Below are 18093 nucleotides of genomic sequence, written 5' to 3' on the forward strand. Positions count from 1 at the left end.
AATAGGATCTAGAAGGGCGTAACTTATAAAAACAAAAAAATGTATGGGCTTAAAATCATCGACACTAAAGAAACGAGATAAAATTTGACGATCAAATTGTTTTATAATATAAGGTATTTTAAATGACACTGTACGTAAATAAAAAGATAGCTACATTTTGTGGAGATGGACCCTTGAGGCATAATGTATATGAACTTTGAACTAGTTAGGTTCAAAGTTCATCCTTCTTCGAAATACAAATTGATAAACAATTAGACGAAAAAACTCAATTCTATGCAAGTAAGAAGTCTGCAAGATATTACACGGGGACCAGGAAGATTTATAAAATTTTTATAAAACTGGTAATGTAAGATTCTTACGTACTAAACAATTATTATATTTTTGCTGACACAGAAAGCTTCAACGTATTTATTGGACTTGGGCTCCAGGAGAACACTTTCCATTTATACCTCAAATTGGATCCAGAGTGGTCTCACAGCTGATATACTTACGGACATTAATTTAATAAACCGAGGATAACAACGGCGTATTAGCTCAAAGGACTTTAAAGCAATCTGTACCTCCCACAGACGGTAAAAAATTCACATCCCGTCCTGTCTTCACTGAATAATAACTTCGCAGTAATAATATCCTCGTCACAGGGCATTCGCCTAGAGTAACATTAATCTTTAGTATATAAGAGTGCACATATGCAATTTCAAGCTCTTGCGTTTGATTTTTAAAAATATTTTGGATTTTCTTTTACCCTAAAATGTCGACTGAAGCTGAAAATCTAAAAAGATATAAACTTAACGATATTTACAGAATTTTAAACTGGATTTTCAATAATAAAAAAAGACCACAATTTTTCCCTGTAAAATCAAAAGACAAACCATTCTCCCTAAATTTCATATTTATCTCAGACTACAAAGAAAATGAATTTGTACTTCCAACTTTGTGTAAACTCAAATTCCACGAGAAACTGAATTTCAATGATTTACCTTTCAACTTAACAAGGGAATGTAACATCAGACAACTTCTACCTGATTATTCAGTAATTAAAAAAGAAAATCTTGATTTAGTTTTCCATATAAAAATAGAACAATTATACGATAACAAGATATTTATAAATAGTGACGTCAACTTAAAATGTCCAAATAAACAAAATGTGTTTACTAAAAGTACACCATATTTCCTTATATCTTTAGATATAGAAATGGTAACTACTAAAATAGGCAAAGAAGTTGGTAGAATAAGTTTAATAGACAATTTAGGCAATGTTTTATACGATAAATATGTTAAACCTATAAATCAAGTCATAAATTACGAGACAGAATACAGTGGCTTAACTAAAGAAATATTAGATGATGGTATTGAAAATTATCAAATGATACAAGAAATATCAGAATTTATAGGCAAAGACACTGTAGTTTTGGGCCACGGATTAGAAAATGATTTCACTTCTTTAGGAATGTACCATGATAAAATTATAGACACATCATATTTATTTCTAAGTACTCAAAGTAGAAGAGTTTCATTACAACAATTATCAAGGACTTATTTGAAGATACAAATACAAAACCAAAGTCATTGTTCGATTATTGACGCGACGACATGTTTGAAATTATTAAGTTTAAAGATACAAGAAATGCTTATAATTCAGAATAAAGAAAGCGAGAGAATAAAATTCCATGATAAAATTTTGTACCACAATGGATATGAAGAATTTATGAGAAATCATGCTTATGGATTGAATATTTGTAGAACAAAATCTGGAGAAGTTAAAAAGAATATAAATGGGTTTTATAAAAAAAGAACATTGACATTTTATTGGTATGAAGAAGAAAATAAAATTAAACTTGAATTTTGAAAAAAACATAAAAAAATATAAATTTTATTTTAGCATAAAATAATGAAAAACTAAATATCTACATAACATGAATAAGATAAGGCGATGTGAGGATTAAGTCATGTTAATATAGAAAAAAGATCTTTAAAATATGAAGGAAATATAAATAATAATGGTTACTTTAGCCCCTGTGATTTTGAATTTAAGACCTTAGGTCAACAGAGAAAATTTGATTTTTATAATTGAGCGTAGATTTATTAGACAGACTAAAAGGATAAATTGATCTAATTTGAATCTATTTTATGCCTTAGAATTGTGCCATTTTCGGAATATAAACTCCACTTTAACGATATCGACAAGGGTAAGTTATATAAATTAATGGCGTTTTACTGTGACTTTGTTGTCTTGAACATACAAAGATGCATTCATAGTATGCATACAATATTTTATAGATAATATTTATTTACCAGTCATCATCCCATTCATCTCCTGAATCTTCCGCCTTCTTCTCTTTCTCTATTTCTAATTTGATATCCTCCACACTCTTAGACTTAATATTCTTTTTATTACTAAATAATTCTGTAAATGACCAGTCCTTAGAAATAATCTTTTCCTTGTGACATTTCAAATCTGTCAGAATATTCTCAATTATCAAAAATGTAGAAGTTTGTAATTTCTCATCTGCCAGGTAAGTGCAGATCAGAGGAAGTAATTCTGTACTGACTTTGTTTTTATTAAATGATTTATAATAAATTTGTATGACATTTAGTGTCTCATTTCTTACTGAAGGAATTTTTAAATAATTCTTACACATTCTATAAATTATATCTGTTTTACAATCTACATTCTCGTTTATATTACTTGTCTTGACATATTTCAAGACTAATAAAATGTCTTCTGGTTCAGTTATAAATTCATACATAGTCTCTAAAATCTTGATCTTATTTATTTCACAGAATTTAGTTTCATTATTCTTAAAGAAATTAATAGTTTCTTTTCTTAGGTTATTTTTTCTTATCTTTAGGCCTAAAAGTAAAGAATCAAAAGATTTATCTAAATTTTCAACTTTGTCAATAAAAAGTTTAGAATTTTTAAACAAGTAAATTCGTACATTCGTGTCTAAAACATTGAAAAGTAAAACTAAAATATTTTCATAATTTTCTAAATCTATATAAAATATCGTATTAATAATTTCATATTTATAAGAATTTTCGAATTCTTTATTCAAATCTTGTATAAAAATTTTTATAATTTTCAATTTGTACAAATCTATAAAATCTTTCTTTTTATTTTTAAAATCTTCTAAAAAATCTTTTTTATTTTCTAAAGTTTGATCAGAAAACCCAAATAAAAATATTTCATTATTTATAAAATATTTTGAAGATTTATTATTTTTTATAAAATCTAATAAATTTGTATTTATCTTTAGATATTTCTGCATTAAATTACTAAATTGTATATTGTCACTACTAAAAGATGAGTCAATATTAGTACTTGATTTTTCAAATCCACCTAGTACAATTTTACCATCTTCTGTAAAAAATAAAGAGTCGGTTTCGATATTATTATGAGATATTTGACATTTCTCATGTATAAAAACTAAGCTTTTGGCTAGACATAAGAAAATGTGTTCATTAAATTTACAAGTAGAAGATTTGTAAATTTTAATAAAAGGAAAAAGTGGCTGAGTGTAAAAAATATTATTTTTTACACTTATTTTTATGGGACTGATAAGGTTATCATGATGAATATTCTTTAATAAAGAATATTGTTTTACTCCTTTTTTGTATACAAATTTGGTGACTTTTTTGTCATCTAAAAATGTGCTGAACATTTTGTAAGTTGGAGTTTCGTAAAGCAAATCTTCTTTTTTTGGACCAAATGAAAATATTTTGGAAAAAAACATGGGTGACATATTTAAGAAAAATAATCACCAGGAATAAATGAGATAGTTTTTTTAATATTTAAAAAATAAAGTAAATATATATTACTTAATATCTAATTTTTTTAGTTCATTTGTGTTTTTTTTTTGTTTTTTGTCTTTTAAATTTTGTTTTTTTTTTCATCTTACAAGGGTTTTAGATGAAGAACACATATAAAACAGTATTCATTGGTAACTCAAGCGTAGGTAAAACAACTATAATGTCCCAATATTTATACCAAAAAATCGAAGATTCTTTTGGTCCAACAATAGGACTGGATTTTGTTAGTACAACTATCAATATCTTAGGCAGACAAGTTAGACTGCAGCTCTGGGACACAGCAGGCCAGGAAAGATTTAATTCACTTATTCCTAATTACACAAGGAATAGTTTTATAACTATAATCGTATATGACTACTCAGACGAGGAATCATATAATAAAATAGATTATTGGATAAATGACCTAGTAAAAGTAACAGACCCAGAAAATAAAATCAAATTGATAATTGTGGCTAATAAAAAAGATCTTGTAGAGAAATCGAAAATAGAAGAAGTAAGGAAAAAAGGTAAGAAGAAGGCGAAAAAGTTCAATGCGCTTTTTGTAGAGACTTGTGGATTGAACTATGAAGATATTACAGGATTAGTTAAAGCAATACACAATCTTATAGAAGAAGATATAAAAAAGAACCCCGAAGAAGAAGACTCATATAAAGAAATAATAAATCTAGAGAAGCAAAAGGAATCAAGATGCTGTGGGGGATTTAGGAACTAAAATAAAAAATAAAATAAAAACTTAGTACCACTTCCCTGAAAAATATAAATAAAAATAAATTTAACAAAAATATTATTGAAAAATATTACTAGTGACTTGACATAATATTCAATAATCCAACAAACCTTTAGTATTCATTAGCTTTTTAGAAGATACCTTCTTTTTTACATGTGTCTTGGAATTTTTAAAACATTTTTGAATTTTCACATTTAACCCCTTGTTGTAGCATGACACAAGGGCCAAGTTCAAACCCCCCTTGTCCGTAAATATCCTTCACGTCAATGACATTGTTATATTTTTATGGCATGCAAGAGGCAGGGAGAAACCTTACATATAGAATACAGTTTTCGTGGTACACATTTTATACATTGACACAGTGATACTTAACAATCAAATTGTCGGCGCAATAAGTTCTGCTAATTATCTTCTAAGGATAACTACACAATATATACTTATGTGGGCTTACGTCGATTCGCAATATACAAGTATCAGACTTGGGGTTGAAACATACGAGTCATGTTTCAAAGCAGATGGTCCTTAATGTCATTTGCATCTCGGCTATATCTTCAAATTCGGCATTTTAATTAGTTATGTATTTTGATTATACCACAACCTTCGATCAGGTTTATACGCTGGACTAAATTAAGTGGCATTTCTTTTTTTTTTAATATACCTCGTCTTGTCCCTTTGATTACCCATACGGCAATAGAACTTACTAGGCAAGGGCTTTATTAACTAACTTCGTACTATACATACATTAGAGTCGCAGCTCGGCCTACTTATGCCTCGCATAGGGCGGTATGCGAAATACACGTAAAACCTTGTGTCTGATCACAAACAAGTTTGATAAGTCTCTTAAAAAATTTAATTATTTGACGAACTGACAAATCTTAGAAATATAAATAAATAATTTTCGGGGGAAATCGTTTCTATTTTAATATGTCAGACAATGTTATAAATCATGCCACTAAGAATCAATATATAATAACCGGCTAATTCATTAGTACTTGTCAATGAAGGTCAATCCGATCATATCTCCTGACTATATATCGCTAGTTGGTATGTATTAAGCAAATAATGTAGAGCATTCTTCGCAAAATTTTCTAGTTAATCTGTATGGCACGACCATAATTTATAAAAACCAACGGCGTACAATAAATTGACAATTTATATAGATGTAAATCGGCAAGAATTTTTTAAAAGATAAAAATACGTCTATCAAGGAAATACATTACCATTTCGTTAATAATATGTCGTTTGTTTAAATGAACTTAAATTTTTATACCTTGTCCTTTGGTGTAAAAACAGTTCTATATTTTTGTTGTCATTTGGTATCGATTAAAAATGTTTTTATATAAGAAATATTTTGTTTTATGGCCACCGAAATCTTAAAATCGATAAAAGTCAATCAAAATTCTATATTAAGAGCCTTGTATGCAAAAGGTCGGCCAAACCTTAGTGTAATGTTGTGAATTATGTTTTATTAATCTATTTTTTTCGTGTTTTTATATAAAAGAGCATATGATACATTTTACGATAAAAATAAAGAAAAAAATTTATCATGAATAAAAAAAAAATATATTTCAATGTTTTATTTACAACACATTCGTCTTCCAGGCCGGAACACTAATAAATTCGTATCTGGAACAGAACAAATTCCAAGATCTAATCGAGGAGCAGAAAAGCAACCATTAAGTCCTTTGGTCTTAATATTCTGACAGCGATCCACACAACAGCTCTTTATGCTATTAATAGTCGAGTTTCTATCGATAATATCTCTTACCATTGTAAAAAGACCAGACAAGTCTTCATTTTTCCCATAGTTTTGTTGATTTCGATCTGTATAATTCGTATCTTGTTCATTATTTAGATTTATGTCATTAACATGTCTTATTTGATCATTATTGGTCCAATTTTGATCTTCAATAAAATATTTATAGTCGAAATTTACAGCATTATTTTTATTATCTACAGAAGAATAAGCAGTTTGATCTCCTGGGTCATCTGAAATCATAGAAACTGTATTTGATAAAGTGAAATCGTACAATTTAGATTTTTCAAACGGCGTACTTGATCTCCTATTATTTGAGTCTCTTTCTGGACTAAAATCGTAAGATTTGGATTTTTTATACGATCTATTCGGCCTTCTGTTATATGTGTCTTTCTCTAGACTTGTAAGCATATTGAGAGATTTAGTAATACCGTGTTTTTTATACATGTTAGAACGAGCTTGATCTGAGTCTATAGTTATAGAGTCTCTTTCTTGGCGATATTTGTCATGACTTGCGTCTTTGTTGCAACATTTGTCATGACTTGTGTCTTTGTTGCAACATTTGTCATGATTAGTATCTTCATTATATTGTTTACAATGGTTTGCATTTTCATTGTAAAACTTGTCATGATTAGTAGCTTCTTTATCGTATTTGTCATGGTTTGTATCTTCGTTATAATATTTATCCCGCCCTCTAATATCTTTAGATGAGTATCGTCTACTATTTATACCAATATCTGATAATTTTACAGTTTCTTTTCTAAAATTCTCCTTTACTTCTACTTCATCAAAGTGTTCATAATTCTTTTTTAATTTTTTCGGTACTTCGTCGTTTGAAATGTCTTCTGATAGATATCGTGGACTATTCTCAGAAGTCGACGGTAGTTTTGAATGAAAAAATTTGGGCTCTAACCCGACAGGATTATCCATACAATATCCATCATCATCTTCGTTTGATAATTCTTGATAGTAAGGAAGCACGCAATCAGAATCATCCTCATAGTAACTAAGTTTGTAAAGGTTTTCATTTTTGTAGTGTGGATTATTTTTAATTTGACTACTAGACCCTTCTGATGTATCAAAAGACGAGTCCAATAAAGAATCTGAACTAGTATCATTTGATAAATTCCACGTAGGTTCTGGACTTTTTGATACATAAAACAATGGCTCTACCCCCGAGTCACATCTTTCAGATGTACTAGGCATAAATGAAAAATTTTCATTTCGACTATCACACAAATTTGCTGAGTTTTTGTTTCTAGCAATTGACGCAGTACAAGTTAAAATCTGAAACAAGATCATATGGGCATTAATCAAATTATTAGTATTTAAACAAAAAACAATTTAAAAATCAATTTTTTTACATTTAGTAAATTTATACATTTAAATCATATAAGTTTGTTTATAAGAAGACAAAAAAATCAATTTATTTTTTAATAAACAATATATTTAATTATCGACTTTAATATTTTTGATACAAACAGAAGTCTTTTTTATCTTAAAATATTCTTTAAGAGCTTTTTTAGTATTTTCATCTTTTATAACTTCATAAGAATTGTATTTTCGTCTTAGAAAACCTTCATTAAATAATTTTACAAATATTGTATTCATTTTATCATAGCTTATTCCCATTCTAATACTTAATAATTTCTTACTTGTAAACTTCTCTAAATATAAAATCGCCAATAATCGTCTTGTAAGAGCTTTTTCGACTAATTCTTTTGTCACTTCGTTCCTACAGAAGTCGCACTTGTAATTTCCACTTGGTATTCTTGTATCTTCATTTGAGAAATATCCACAACAAACAGTGTGCAACCATTGATTACAGAAATCACAATAAATTAAATTGAAATCTGGAGCTTCAACTAAGCATATGCACTTGGTTTTCGGTTGTAAATCTTCTTTAATTTTGGGTGGATCAACGACGTTTTTATTAGCTGTTTTATTTTCTTGAGTTAGCACAGGATTCTGAGATGTAAAATCAAAGGCACTAAACGTGCTTTGCTGTGTTAAATCTAGTTCGCTTATTTGTCTCGATTCACGATTTACTTCTTGAATGTTTACATTTATATTAGTATCTGTTTGATGCTTATCTTCATTGTTTGTACGATTATTATTCGATTTTACTTCTTGTTTGTTTATGTTTTCATCAGTGTCCGTTTTATACTTATTATCAATATTTATTTGATTGACGTCTAAATTGATTTCTTGTTTGTTTATATTTTCATAAGTATCTGATTTATCTTTATCTTCATAGTTTCTTCGATTACTTTCCAATTTTACTTCGTTTTTATATTCTTCTAATTCGTGCTGACTATTTAAATCTTTATCAGTCAGCTTTCTACTAATATTTTTAGTACATACTTCTTCTAATTTTTTTGTATTATGACTATTCTCTATTTTCGTATTTGTCTCTCCATCAATAAAAGCAATACTAACAGGCACGACACAACTCATGATATTCTCAAATTTCAATGTGCTTACCTTTTCTTTATACGAGCAATCCCAACCATTACCATCTTTAAATCCATAAGGTTGGTATGAAAAGGGTGTTTGGTTTGTATAAGTAAGTTTTATATTCATAAACTTATTCAATGGAAGTGGTTTAAGCTTCTGTAAAGCGAGGCAAAACCTCTTTAAGTTTCCACTTCCCTTGCAGTAATTAATATCAAATGTATAAGACTCTACTACTAGATTATCTACAATTATGAAAACCGTAAAATTTTTCAAGAACTGTTTGTTTATGGCATCATATATTCCATTTTCTAGTATGTCCAGTAAATCAGAGGTCTTATTGTTTCTTTTTATTTTAGGAAATCCTTCGGTGAAACAATTTTCTGGTAATAAGTTTCTTATGTACGTTATACAAGAAAATGTGTCATGCACTAAAACTTGTAATTGGTTTTGGATTTGCATTATTTATGCATTAATAATTCCTTTTATGCTTTTTTGCATAATTTTATGCAAAAACAATTCAAGCCTTTTCGTTATAAAATGACTAGATTTTGAAATTAGAGTAAGTTATTTAATATGTTTTATTTTTTTTATTATTAAAATACAAAAGAATGCCTCCTATAAATGCTAACAATAGTAAGAAAATTAGTAATTTGTAAAAAATGCTATATTTTAAAGGCCATTATATAAATTAATTTATTATGCACGTAACGTTTGACAGTATAAAATAAATATATTCGACAATGTACTGAAAATTAGATAGTTTTCTTTTAGTTTATCCCCATAGTTAAGAAATTACCTCTTAAATTGCGACCATTAAATAAAAAAATTTATATCATCGATTTATTATAAAAAATTATTTTGAAATTAAAATTGTAGAATAAGAACATAAACAGTGGTAAATGTATTAGTTTTATCAATATTAATATCAACAAACAAAAATTTGACATAAAAGACATTTTGTATTTATAAATCTCTTTTTAAGTTAAAAATAATTGGTATCGAAATATTTTCTATTCATCACTTGATTTTTATCTAAGTATTTACATTGTTTATCTTCTATATGCAAATCATATTATGTACTTTTTTAATTGTTTATAATACCTGTACACATTTATAGTACCATGGTATCTTCTTTATTAATTATAACTTGCTATTACAGCAGCAAATCAAAGTTCTCTTTATTTTCTGAAAAAAAAATCAATCCATTTTGTATGATATTTATGTACCACAAATATAGTATCTTGCTAAGTTTAGGCATCTGGTCATATGAGCTAAATATTAATTAAAGTATAATTGGAAGAGTTTTACACTCTTCAATTAATGTTAACTCTCTATAACTTCATCAATTATATACAACTCCTTGAAATAATATGGTTAAATTTAACTTTTGAATAAACTATAAAAGCTTTTACAGATATAAATAATATCAAATACGCCTATAGGGCGATGCATCTATGTAATCAAGTTTAGAATAAAAGACTATGTGCACAGTTTGATTAATAATAATAAAATTCTCCAACGTATGCTTAGACTTTTGATGTTTTAAATATAAAAATCTAATTACCTAATTATTTCTGTTTAGACATTCCGCTCGTATCATCCGAGCACTTAACCCAAGAAAATCGATTATTTATGTTACAATAAAACAACCAAAAAACTTAAAAATATACGTGTAAAGATAAACAAAAAAAGTATAGTAAAAATAGTGTAAATTATTGGTTTTTATTTCATTTATCAAAATATTATGTGGGTTATTAAAAAACGGGAATAAACAATTTGGTTCGATCTTTGTCTTATCCAGGCTGCTCGTTATTCTAAAATAAACTATAATTTTGTTGATTTATCTTTCTTTAATTAGCTAAGGGACTAAGGTCTATTACAGGGGTCGGCAACCTTTTTGAAAAAAAGTTCAAAATGGGCAATTTCAAAATCTTAAAACGAAAAACGGGCGCAAGCGCATAAAATATCTTAGAAAAATAAAATAAATGCTCTGGAAAAATTTTTAAAAAAAACATTCGTCTCGAATAATACAATTATGATTTTTTCCAGTATTTTTAAAGATAGGCACTTTTAACAAGTTTCAATTTTTTATATTAAAACAAAAATTATAATTAAATATATTTACAAGAGTTTTCTTAAGTGATTAAAAGAATCGAAAAAAATAAATTTTATTGTTTTATATAGATTTAATAGACATTGTTTTGACAAGAATTCGAAGCTAATTTCTTCATAATTACTTTGAAAAGAGGTTTAAATTTTGTTTTCGATTAAATCTCGAAGAAATAAAAAAAATTAACTACGTGTAGAGAAATACTTAGAAACAATACTTTTCAATGAGATACTTGATTTTGCATGTCATCTGCAATTTGGTCATAATAATGATATAAGATAAATTGGCCGCTCTTAAACAGTTATCTAAATGTTTGTCCGTAAGTTGTGTTCGATATTTTGATTTTAAATACGTCATATTCGAAAAAAGAGCTTCACAATTATATGTGGTTCCACAATATGAAAATATTTTGAGTGCACATTTTCTTAAAATGGGGAAACTATTATCTGAAACCAATTTCCCAAAAGTCCTTGTCTAAATAATGAGATTTTAAAACTATATCATTCTTCAAATTAATAATTTCAATTTCTAAGTTGTCCATGTTAACTATGTGAAAAAAATTAGAAATTTTTACTGGTAAATCAGAATCAAAAACATTTAAGGATTAACAAAAAATGGAATTATTTCCTCTAATGATCGAAAATCATGAAATCTTTTAATAAACTCAATCAGTAATAAATCTATTGCGCCTATGTACGATGTAGGATCGAATTCATGAATACGTTTGTTTGTTTTTTATTAACTTAGTATTTTAAAAGTTAAATAAAGATTTCTTCATTAAATGTATTTTAAAAAGTTCTAACTTATTTGCAAATGAATTAATTAAGCTTATCATATCTGCAATATGTGAATTTCTTTGTTGTAATTTTAAATTTAGTTCGTTAAATTTCATTGTGATTTCCGCTAAAAATCCAAGATCTAAAAACCAACTTTTGTTTTCTAAATCTATATAAGTTTTATTTCTCATTGCAATAAATTCCTTTATTTAAGGTAAAAGCTTAATAAAGCGTTCAAGAACTTTGCCTCGGCTAAGCCATCTCACTTCCGTATTAAGAACTAAACCTTTAAAATCTGCGTTTTCTTCTTCCATAAGCAGCTTAAACAGACTATGTTGAGTTGCTTTGGCTCTTATCGAATTTATAATTTTAGTAACGTATAATAAAATATGATTAAAATTAACACTTTTTGAAAATAAAACTTGTTGATGAATTATAAAGTGATATAAAATAAACTTTGGGAACAAAGAATCTGCTCTACATAAACCAATAAATCCGCTTTCTTTTCCGACCATTGCTCGTGCACCATCAGTAGTAATAGAAGAAGGTTTTTGAAGTGGTATATTTTTATCGACAATAAATTTACTAAATAAAGAAAAAATATCTTTTCCCGTTGTAGAGAAGTTATAGGTAGAATTTTCAAAAATTCCTCTTTAGTTGAAAAGTCATTAAATACCATTTTTATAGAAACAATTAGTTGTGCTATGTCAACTACATCGGTAGATTCATCAAGCTAAAAAAAATACATCCAATTTCTTAAGTCTTTATCTAATTCCGATTCTAAATTATTAACAATTAATTCTATTCTTCTTGATGCACTTCTTGCTGATAACTGCAACATATTAATAGCTTTTAAAATTTCTTCTTGTTTTCAAAATCTTCAAAAAGAGAATCCGCCGCTGCTATCATAGCCTCTTTATAATTTCTGCATCAGTAAAGGGCTTTTTTCTTAGCCAACAGATGTGCAACTTTTAGTGAAGCTACAGTGGCCGCCTTTGAAAGCTCCTCTGGCTTTGTAAAACATCTCTGCTGTTTTACAATTGCTGATTTTAAAGAAAACAGCTTACTTTTTCGCAGTACGGACTTCAGTGGGTATTCAATATTTATATTTTCATGCAAACCAGCGAAGTGTCGTTCTAAGTTACTTTTTTGCAAATTGTATTGCTTTTGTTGCACAATAAACAAATTCACTTACCTTGAAATTCTATAAAGAAAAAATCTTCTTCACATAAATTATTGAATTGATAATTTCTTCTTTTTTTTGAAAGTTCCATATAGGGGCAAAAAAAATTTGTAATAAATTTTGAAAATTTATTGAACGTTGCATTAGCATGTTTTATGGCCATATTATTGTCAAAATAAATTTTAAAGAACTTTATAATTGGAATAAATAATTTTATTGTTATAATCATCATATGTAAAAAATTTTTGTTGAAAGGTCTTTTTGCTTAACGAAAAGTAGATTAACTCCTTATAATGTACTCCCAATACTTAGCATTAAAAATGTTATTGATCAAGTTTTTTTCAAAAAATTGAAATTATAAATTTTTAAATTTCTTCTCCATATAAAAAATGAAAACAAGAGCTTCATTGCCGACCCCTGGTCTATTATATACATCTCCTAAGTTGGTTTCGTAAAAATTTTGATGCACAGCATAAGTTAGACTAAGAAAACAGACATAAAAAAATTTTGAATAGATTCGATGGCATGTAGGAATGTTCTCTAATAATGTAATGTTGTTTTCCGTATTAATACTATATAGTGTTAGATAAACTTTCGAAACAGATTTTTTGACAATGCAAGCTAGCCGATTCTAGATATATTATGTCAGCTTCAAAAGAAAACATTACAAAGTATAACTTCCGATCATGAACTACATGTAAATGGTATTATATTTATATTTACGTGGTTAAAAATTTTATAACCCCTTTTATACTATATCTATATATAAATTGCAATGATTTAGCATGTAAAACATCTATTAGTTTAAGGTCTCGTCTTACAAAATTTTTGGGCCAAGCCACGTTAAAAAAAATAAATGCTTTGGAACGGATATAAGATCTAAGATTGTATTATGGACCTGTCACAAACAATATATTAAAATGCGCTATGAATTTAGAAAAAAACGTCATGAACAGGATTTTGAATTTTCGATAGTCTCAAAAAGGTACAAAACAACGCTTTAAATAAAGAATGAATATGGAAATTATTACTTCTGATCGCATAATATGAATAACTTTGGTTCATATAAATAAGATCTTATATACTTTAGGCTTAATTTTTTTTTTCTTACGAAAATAGGATTTAAAAATTTTAACTAAAAATATTCATACAGTTGCTTATGAAATCACAACAAACAAATCAATAAATTTATTGGCGCAAAACTTTAAATGCATGTTTTATATATAAACATAAAATATGCGAAAGATTTACCACATGATCTATTATAAAAAGATCCTGTGTATTTTACAGAACATATAGTCCTTGCACTTAATCCATTGTTTGGCATCTTGACATCATTATAACTGAATACGATTCTGTTTTGTTGATAACAGAAAAATTTTTATCTTAACATTTTTTTTACCCCAATGTGGCCGTTATTAATTTGTTTGACAGTCAAAATACATTCTATGAACGCAGACGAAAATAGGAGGATTTCTATATATAATTTATCTGCTAATAATGATAATCATGAATATGCTTGTAGCATATTGCGTAATAATCTAAAATACGTGCATATAACGAAGGAGGAGGTACAAAAGCAAGGTCGACTAGTATGGAAAACAATAACTCAAAATAGCATATTTACAAATATGCTAAAAGATAGTGCTTGGAATGACAAAACATTCTATGCAAATTCAAAACTAATGAATGCATATATTAAATTACTCATGCAGAAATTTGGGCTACAGAGCTATGATTTGTATTTATTTAAAAATTTTTTTTCAGCGGAAAAAAAAATTATTGAGAATATTGCAGATGTTACGCTAGAAATGTATATAGTTTATAATTCTTGTAATAACAATGCGATCCCTTTTGAAGAAAGTATTGAAAGTATTTTAAACTGGATTGTTTGTTTCAAAGAAAATGGTATAAGTTATATGCCGTCTGTTATAATTAAAAAATGTAGAGGCTTATTGCCTTTTTATAAGAAATGCTTGAATGATTATGGGACATTTATTTGGACCAAAGCTTTTCTAGAAAAAATTAAATATAACCAGAATGAACTGTATGGCGCTAAATGTAACATAAATTATTATGAATTTAAAGATTTTGTATTTCCTAAAGTAAAAAATTTGACGGAACTATGTAATTATGAAAACACTACAGATCCTATAATAGCTACAATTTCGAAAGAATTATGTGATTCTGCAAATACTACGTATTTAAGAATAGTTGAAGATTCGAAAAGGATTGTTAATTTTGAAAACGCTAAAGAGTCTGGAGGGGTTCACTTTATTTCAAAACCTTCTAATAATATTAAGTATGCAGAAACAGATAATTTCGAGTTGTTGATGTTAATAATACTGAACATAATTTGTTTTTGTGCTTTTTTGGCGTTAAGTTATATTCTATATAGTAGATGTAAGAACAACAAACCAACTCAACCCAATCGAATGACTTATCCATTGAAAAATATAAAAGACGTACAAATAAATGATAGTTAAGTTTAGCATTCGTGTATCATGATCATTCTTTTTTTATTTTGGAAAGAATTTTTTTTTGCAGTTAATTATATTTTAAACTTCAATTAAAAAATTAGGACAGTTGTAGTTTAATATGTATTTTATTATTATTTATAACAGTACAATATTAAAGCTTTAATGTTAAATAAAGTACATAACAAAATAAAGTTTTAGTTATAGTTATGAAGATGAAAAGGTTTTTTCACTAAAAAGAAATTACTTGTTAAAATTTGTTTTATAAATAATAAGCAACTAGGTATTACAAAGTCCAACAATTATTTATTTTATATATAGTACATAAAGATGAATAATGTTCTTACGGGTTGTATATATGTATACATAGCAGTAATGTTTTTAATATTCACCATGGTATATCTAATGTTATTTAATCTATTTGTTGAAATATATCTGCAATCATTAAATCTGGATTGAAAGTTTTTGTAAATAATTTAAAAAATATAATCAAAAATGCTTTTTCGAAATATATTAGCGTGTGAATTCAATTTTTCAGTTTATAACGGTTTCTATATTATGATGATTTATACATATTTTTAACAATGAACGTAAAAAATAGAATAGTATAGTGACTAAGTTTCACAAATCTTATACTACAAGACTCGAAATCCCTAAGAAGGTAAAAGCGTTCCTTCCTATGATCACGCTAAAGAAGACGCAGAGATCATTTTTTGGACTAATATAGGAGAGGAGACGAAGCCGATGTTGAAAGGTTTATGGTGCCGGAAGTTACCTACAATCAGGAGATGCTAACGCGGAACCTCTCCTTGTTAAATTAGAAGTATAAACTACACTAAGCATATCCTACGAAAAGTATTCATATTATTTAACATTAATTTTTTTTTTCCATTAATTTATATTTTTTCTTTATAAAATCGACGTATGTGTAGGTAATTTTTTAGAGTTGATGTATCCAATCGACATCAAAAAATTTATCTGCGAATCATTAATACCTGAAAGTGGAAACCCATTGTTTTTTTGGTAGCCATCATATTATTTAGATTTACAAAAAAAAAATATAATTTTTTGTATCTACACAATATAAAACTAAAATATCATAATAAATACAGACTTCTTTAGTTTAAAAAAATTTAAAAATATTGATACATACTACAAATAATCGAGGGTTTTATGATATAAATTTTTTTATTATTACGATTAAAACTTCGACTTTGAAAATAAAAAGTTTATTCTACTACTTATCGGATAATTAATAGACAACCATATACTTAAATTTGTTAAAATATAGGTTATGAGTGTAATGACTTTGACAATCATACGAATACACAATAAACTCAAAAATACATTAGACAAATCTCATAATAAAAAATATATGTATATACTAAATAAATTAATTTATTACATTGCACATATCACGAAAGTTTGCCTATTATGAGGACATTTAAAAATATTTATCATGTAAAAATATATCGTTTAACCTCTAAGATAGTACATTTAAAGATTCTAATTACAATTAGTTTCATGACCTCTTAATATCCGCGCAAAATTAGAAACGTACATTAATATTATTTTATATAAATTACTTGTCACTAAATTGTGTATGACCAAGTAAGAAAAGGATTATCTCTAACAGAATTTACAAACGACAATTTTTGTAAAATTTAATAATTTCTTCCTGGTTCTTATTCTTTTTTTTTATACTTCTTGATTCTGGCTGTTTATTATCCGCATACCTTTATGTCCTTTTTTGTTTGTGTAAAAGATTCCTTAATGCTCTATTAGAAATATTGATGTTAGTATAACTATACAATATTCTTATTAAACCTTTGTTAATATTTAATTGCTAAAAAATCATCATTTGATTGAAGATCAAATTCCAAAACCAAAAAGCAGAAAATTACAGTTTAAGAACGATAAATAATTGACAAAATACTTTTATTTTTCTTTAGCTTTATTTTGTGGATTTTGTCAATTATTTTTATAAGCGATAATTTTATAAATACGTAGATTGTATAAATATAAAATTAAGACAAAAGTTACGATTAGAACTCTATATAGAAGCATATACGACAAAAGTTTTATAATATTTTTAAGACGCCTGCCTGTGTTGGGCGGACATTGTCTTGATATTGATCAAGAGGGGTTAGTCGTGAATCTAATGAGATAAAATCTAAAGAATTTTCAAGGAATCATTTGGGAGAATTTGAGTATCTGTAAAAAGCAAATGAATTACGAAAGTCATTTCACTCGAATAATCAAAATTTGTTTCTAATTTATAATCGACACTATTTAAACATATGAAAAGATATAGTCATTCTTAAGTAATACATTAAATTGGGATATAACGTCCTAAGAATATTTTTTAGAACTTATCTTAAGCCACAGATTTTTTATTTGGTGAAAATACTTAAACTTTGCATCAATTTCGATTCTTAATTGTTTTTTATGATTTTTAATTTTTTAACTTGCTAATTATAATTAAATTTTGCCGTCTTTCGGTTTATAAAATCGATTATCGAAAAGTTATATTATGAGCTCCAAAGTATTCGATCTCTTTTTTTCAATTATTTTGTAACTGCAGAAAGACTAATTGGATGCATGGCGCAATTTTTATTGTAGCTGTGAAAGCGTTTAAAGGTAAAACTTATGATATTACTTATGATACCCGGGACAAAAAGGATAATCAAAAGCAACAGAAATATGGATCAAATTATAGATGAAAATCTATATATTTACGAGAAAAAAAGAATCAACAAAATTACTATAAGTGGCGATGCATTGTACGAAGCTGTAA

The 18093-nt window shown here is 26.9% G+C and overlaps 6 protein-coding genes across 6 annotated transcripts; 3 read left to right on the forward strand and 3 right to left on the reverse strand.

Annotated features, from left to right (window-relative positions):
- Positions 1–751: 751 nt before the first annotated feature.
- On the forward strand, positions 752–1849 carry VNE69_03066 (RNA exonuclease; the record flags this gene model as incomplete). The annotated part of the gene is made up of 1 exon (XM_065472918.1): positions 752–1849. The coding sequence occupies one exon, from the start codon at positions 752–754 to the stop codon at positions 1847–1849; it is 1098 nt and encodes a 365-aa protein (XP_065328990.1).
- A 442-nt stretch (positions 1850–2291) lies between these two features.
- Positions 2292–3734, reverse strand: VNE69_03067 (N-terminal kinase-like protein; the record flags this gene model as incomplete). Its single annotated transcript, XM_065472919.1, has 1 exon — positions 2292–3734. One exon carries the CDS (start codon positions 3732–3734, stop codon positions 2292–2294), a length of 1443 nt encoding a protein of 480 aa, XP_065328991.1.
- Positions 3735–3910: 176 nt separating this feature from the next.
- VNE69_03068 (Ras-related protein) lies at positions 3911–4522 on the forward strand (the record flags this gene model as incomplete). Its single annotated transcript, XM_065472920.1, has 1 exon — positions 3911–4522. The coding sequence occupies one exon, from the start codon at positions 3911–3913 to the stop codon at positions 4520–4522; it is 612 nt and encodes a 203-aa protein (XP_065328992.1).
- Positions 4523–6113: 1591 nt separating this feature from the next.
- Positions 6114–7595, reverse strand: VNE69_03069 (putative SP-containing protein; the record flags this gene model as incomplete). Its single annotated transcript, XM_065472921.1, has 1 exon — positions 6114–7595. The coding sequence occupies one exon, from the start codon at positions 7593–7595 to the stop codon at positions 6114–6116; it is 1482 nt and encodes a 493-aa protein (XP_065328993.1).
- Positions 7596–7742: 147 nt separating this feature from the next.
- On the reverse strand, positions 7743–9209 carry VNE69_03070 (mitotic spindle assembly checkpoint protein MAD2B-like; the record flags this gene model as incomplete). The annotated part of the gene is made up of 1 exon (XM_065472922.1): positions 7743–9209. The coding sequence occupies one exon, from the start codon at positions 9207–9209 to the stop codon at positions 7743–7745; it is 1467 nt and encodes a 488-aa protein (XP_065328994.1).
- Positions 9210–14225: 5016 nt separating this feature from the next.
- VNE69_03071 (putative SP-containing membrane protein) lies at positions 14226–15305 on the forward strand (the record flags this gene model as incomplete). Its single annotated transcript, XM_065472923.1, has 1 exon — positions 14226–15305. One exon carries the CDS (start codon positions 14226–14228, stop codon positions 15303–15305), a length of 1080 nt encoding a protein of 359 aa, XP_065328995.1.
- Between the last annotated feature and the right edge of the window lie 2788 nt (positions 15306–18093).

Source organism: Vairimorpha necatrix, chromosome 3 (assembly GCF_036630325.1).
Source record: "Vairimorpha necatrix chromosome 3, complete sequence".
Lineage (NCBI taxonomy): Eukaryota > Fungi > Microsporidia > Nosematidae > Vairimorpha > Vairimorpha necatrix.